The sequence below is a fragment of the Vicia villosa genome, unplaced genomic scaffold, assembly GCF_029867415.1.
Source record: "Vicia villosa cultivar HV-30 ecotype Madison, WI unplaced genomic scaffold, Vvil1.0 ctg.000233F_1_1, whole genome shotgun sequence".
Lineage (NCBI taxonomy): Eukaryota > Viridiplantae > Streptophyta > Magnoliopsida > Fabales > Fabaceae > Vicia > Vicia villosa.
The window spans coordinates 409959-414609 of NW_026705088.1; the positions used below are offsets into that span (position 1 = coordinate 409959).

The 4651-nt window shown below is 35.8% G+C and overlaps 1 protein-coding gene across 1 annotated transcript; it reads right to left on the bottom strand.

The window, feature by feature from the left end:
* Positions 1 to 414: 414 nt before the first annotated feature.
* Positions 415 to 4237, bottom strand: LOC131625714 (BTB/POZ domain and ankyrin repeat-containing protein NPR1-like). Its single transcript, XM_058896555.1, has 4 exons — positions 2933 to 4237; positions 1419 to 2172; positions 1133 to 1330; positions 415 to 822 (listed from the first exon to the last, which is right to left on the bottom strand). Exons 1-4 carry the CDS (start codon positions 3476 to 3478, stop codon positions 560 to 562), a joined length of 1761 nt encoding a protein of 586 aa, XP_058752538.1. The 5' UTR covers positions 3479 to 4237; the 3' UTR covers positions 415 to 559.
* Between the last annotated feature and the right edge of the window lie 414 nt (positions 4238 to 4651).

The following is a 4651-nucleotide window of genomic DNA, read 5'->3' on the forward strand; positions in this document are numbered from 1 at the left end:
AATTGTTCGTAAACATAAGACTAATGTATAATAGGTTTAAGTTTGGGTTGAATGTGAGTTAAGTAAATTTTAGGTTGTAACATAATGCGATTTGATTCGGTTTGGTTCGGTTTACAAAATACAAACCGCAAACCGAACCGAACCATGCGGTTTTGTTAAAAAATGACCCAAACTAATTCGAACCAAATGCGGTTTTTTGCGGTTTCAGTTCAGTTTGGTTTGGGGTTTTCTATTGGGTTGGTTTGGTTTTGAGTACCCCTACCTAAAGATAGTCATTTAGAGGCGATATAACACAACAAATGTAATAAAATTGCCTGACACCATGAAATGATTAACATCTGTAGCTTATTTGTTTTCAAGTTTTCATAGTTTTATATTTCTCAAAAAGAAAATTATATAACTTTATACCATATATTTGACAGCCAAAATGAAGGAACATGACATAATTTTGAGATATACTTGCATATATTTGTTACAAAAGAAAACAAGAAATTTTACATGAGTTGGTTGGTATACCTTTAAAAACTTCCTTTAACAAAAACTTACTATGTTTTCTTTTTCATATTTTCCTAGCCTTGTAATATACAGAATCTCTAAGAGATGATGAGGATGATGAAGATGAAATCCCAGAGCGACTAAACTCAGCCTTGTCCTTGCTAAAAGCATTGTTCACATCGTCTTTAAGCTCCACGAATCGCGTTCTCTTGATTCTCTGCTCTTCTTGAGTTCCTTTCTCAAGGTAAAACAGGTCAGGTAGGTCATCCTCCATGAATTTATCGAGCACTTCAGAGCAATGAGGAAAGTAGCGCCGCCCCATTTCCACTGCAACCACATACAAACATAATTTAGTAATAATACTATTATCTTGCATTTATTTCTATATTTTTTTCTTAATCTGTGTGAAATTGTCAAATAAGTCAGTCATAATGAGACAGTAGAGTATTACAACAACAATAATAACAACAAAGCCCTATTCCACTAAATGAGATCGGCTACATGGATCAACTTCCGTCATAATGTTCTATTCAGGATCATGCTTCAATCCGAATCGTTAATCTCCGGATCTTTTATAATATCTTCTCTTATAGTATAGTAGTATTATATAAGAAAAATATTTTTTAAGTTCAATTACCTGTTTTCATTAGGGCTTCCATCCTAGAAATAAGTCTTTTGTTTTGCATTATGGGAGTCTCATTGAGGTCGACCTCCCTTAAGTTTCCACTTGAACCTTTCGCCGCCGAAAGACCAGCAAACTCGGATGTTGTCTCCGCACGAGCAATGTCCATAGCTAGTTTGGCTTCCAAAGGGAAGAACAGTCTCGCAAATGCCACTGCAATAGGAAGCATAACTTATTATTTGACGGCTTTTGAGCATAATAAAATCAAGAAGTTAAAGGAAAATCATTAATTACATCATACCTCTGTTCTCGAGGTATAAAAGCTTCATGTGGAGATCATCAGCCACTGTTTGGGAAGACACAGAGGGATCTCCAGCCAAAGGATTTCTTCGCATTTCTCTTTCAAGAACATCGATGCATATCCGGTCTTTGTTTGTTTCTTTTCCTTGTTCTGTTTTTGTGTGGTAATCCTTCGGTCTTGTCAACCTCCTACAGATACTAACAGCACTCTGACCATCGAAAGTCAAATCCGACGCGCAGGCCCCTTTAGTAAGAAGTGATACTATAATGGAAGGCTCCTTACGCATGGCAGCAACGTGAAGCACTGTGTACCCTCGAGAATTCCGAAGATTGACATTAGCTAGACCTAATCCAAGTACTTCAGAGACAACCTTAGGGTCACAGTAGGCTGCTGCATAATGGAGAGCACCGGCTTCATCTAAAGAAATGTCTGACTCGTTCAAAAGAAGTTTAACAAGCTCGACGTCGTCCGAGTCCAATGCCTTGTGTATTCTAGTGATTCGTTTTAGAGACAAAGCGTCCACTACGGGAGCATCGTCTTCACCGTCCTTCTGTAGATCACGGCGGAACAATTTAACTTTTTCGGAGAGCTCATGAGGAAGCGCTTTCTCTATTGAGATCTGGTCAAGGTCTGATCGTGCCACCCTGTCAACACATTGAGCGACGAGTTGATTCAATTGACAATGGAAAGCAACCATAAGGATTGAAATGACATCTTCGACAAGAGCCTTCCCTACAAAGTTAAGAAGACGTCGCTGCAAAATTTGAAGTATTACTCAGTTCCTCAATCCTTAATCTTGATGAGACACAATACAGCTAGTAACATAGATGCGAAACACAATACAGCTAGTAACTTAGATGCGAAATTAATTTACAATTTCCCAAACATGCACAGTAAAAGATGCTAAGTATAAAAATGGAAGAGTATCGCATCCGATATACATACATGTCAGATATTTAGATACAGATACGTGTCAGATCAGATATTTCCCAAACATGCACAATAAAAGATGCCAAGTACAAAAATAGAAGAGTATCGCATCTGAAGTAGATAGATGTAAGATATTTAGATACAGATACGCGTCAGATATTTCCCAAACATTCACAATAAACGATGCCAAGTACAAAAGAAGAAGAGTATCATATCCAATATAGATACATGTCAAATATTTAGATACAGATACGCGTCAGATATTTCCCAAACATGCACAGTAAACGATGCCACGCACAAAAATAGAAGAGTATCATATCCAATATAGATACATGTAAGATATTTAGATACAGATATGTGTCAATAAGTACAATAACAATTTAAATTGTTTTTCCAAAATTATTTTCACCAATCCTTTTCGAATACATCGTTGACACTTCTTACCAACTAAAGATGCAGCTGTCAACCAGGATCCCGGATGATACATGTTCCATATGTCTTACTAACTAAAGGCATGGAATCGTTTGTTTTCTTTGTGACTTACTCGACTCATAACAACTATAATCATAGAGTAGAATGTGTACCTGAAAAAGTGAAACCAACTCCGGCATTTGAAAAATAGAAGAGGCATACATCAACTCCACAGCAAAGTTAATTGCAGGTCCACACGCATCATGAGCACACACATTATCAACACATGTAGAAACCTCCATTGGAGACGGTATAAGTTTACCGGTATATACATAGCTAAGCAATATAAGAAAAGCTTCATGTCCAACTTTACCATAAGGCAACAGATCACTCAAGCAATACTTCAATTTCCCTTCACTCTTTGCCAATCCTTTTTCTTTACCTCTCTTAAACAGCTCATGAAAAAACTTACTCCTAGAACCTAAAATACACCGATGAACTCTAACCGAAACTCCCTCAACAACAATATCCGCATCACCATAATCATAATCAGAATCAATCAAAAGCTGTTCCAAATTAGAACTAAGCTTACTCAAACTGATAGCCTCCAGGTTACGAGCATGATCATTCCCATTCGAGTTGTGACTAATTGATCCATTCGATAAGTGCGAAGATGATGTAAAACTCAACGACGACGAGGGTTCCGCTGAATTAGCCATTAATCAATCCAAGAATCTATTCAAGCCTATAACATAGTCTTGTTATACATCACAAAATTCAAACTTTCCCTCTTATATAGAATCCCAAAATCCTCTACAAGTATTCATGTCACAAAACACATGACATATGTAACACCTCACAAAATTCCAATATTCCAATAGTACACAGCTTATAAGAAAAGTTGAAAATAATCAACTATCTAAACCAAAGCTTAAAGAGTCCTTAATCTGTTCTCTAAATAAGCTAAGCTTAATTATTGGGTATGTCTGCAAATTCTATAAGAAAAAATATATATGTATGAAGAAGTTTTTTGTTTGAATTTCCAGAGCCACCAAAACAGCATAATCAAACCAAACCCAGAATTGAAGAAAACAAAATCACAATGAAAAGAAGAAAAAAAACTCACTTTTGAAATTTCAATTTTCAGCACCGACCCATTAAACAAAAGTCTGAATTTTCCAAAGCAGATCCATGTAAATCACGAAAAGGTTGAAACTTTGAGAGAATCTGGGAAACCCAGAGAGAGAGGGAATCACGGGTCAAGAGAGAAAAGTCAAAGAATGGAAAAGAGAGGAAGTTTCGGAAATGGGGAAACGAGAAAGAATGAAGTCATGAATAATGACATATGTTGGAGAGAGAGGTGAGAGATGGCATCGTGGAAGTTTCGTTAATCGTTTTCGATAGGATGAGAGAGAAAGTGTGTATGCGTAGTAGATGGTGATGGGGGTGCCGATAAGAAGATGAAGTGAGTTGAATGACGAAAGAGGTGCCGTCAGCGTTGTCAAATGGGGTTTGCTTGCGTTTACAATGGCGTCACTCAACCAACGATGTTAAAGACTTTTGGTTACAAACTAGTAAAGGACCCGTGCGCCCGCACGGGTCACGAAAAGTCGATATAAACAATAAATAAATATATAACGATGGTTAATAAATATATATATATATATATATATATATATATATATATATATATATATATATATATATATATATATATATAAAAGATACACAAATTAAAAATAAAAAATAATTGAAATTATAATTGTCAAATAAATATTAATTTAATCTAGTTAGAAATATATAGTTTAGTAGAAAAAATAAATAAAATAATTAAGTAGTCATCTACCCGTGCGTTCGCACACATTATACAATATAGCTATAATCTATCGTGA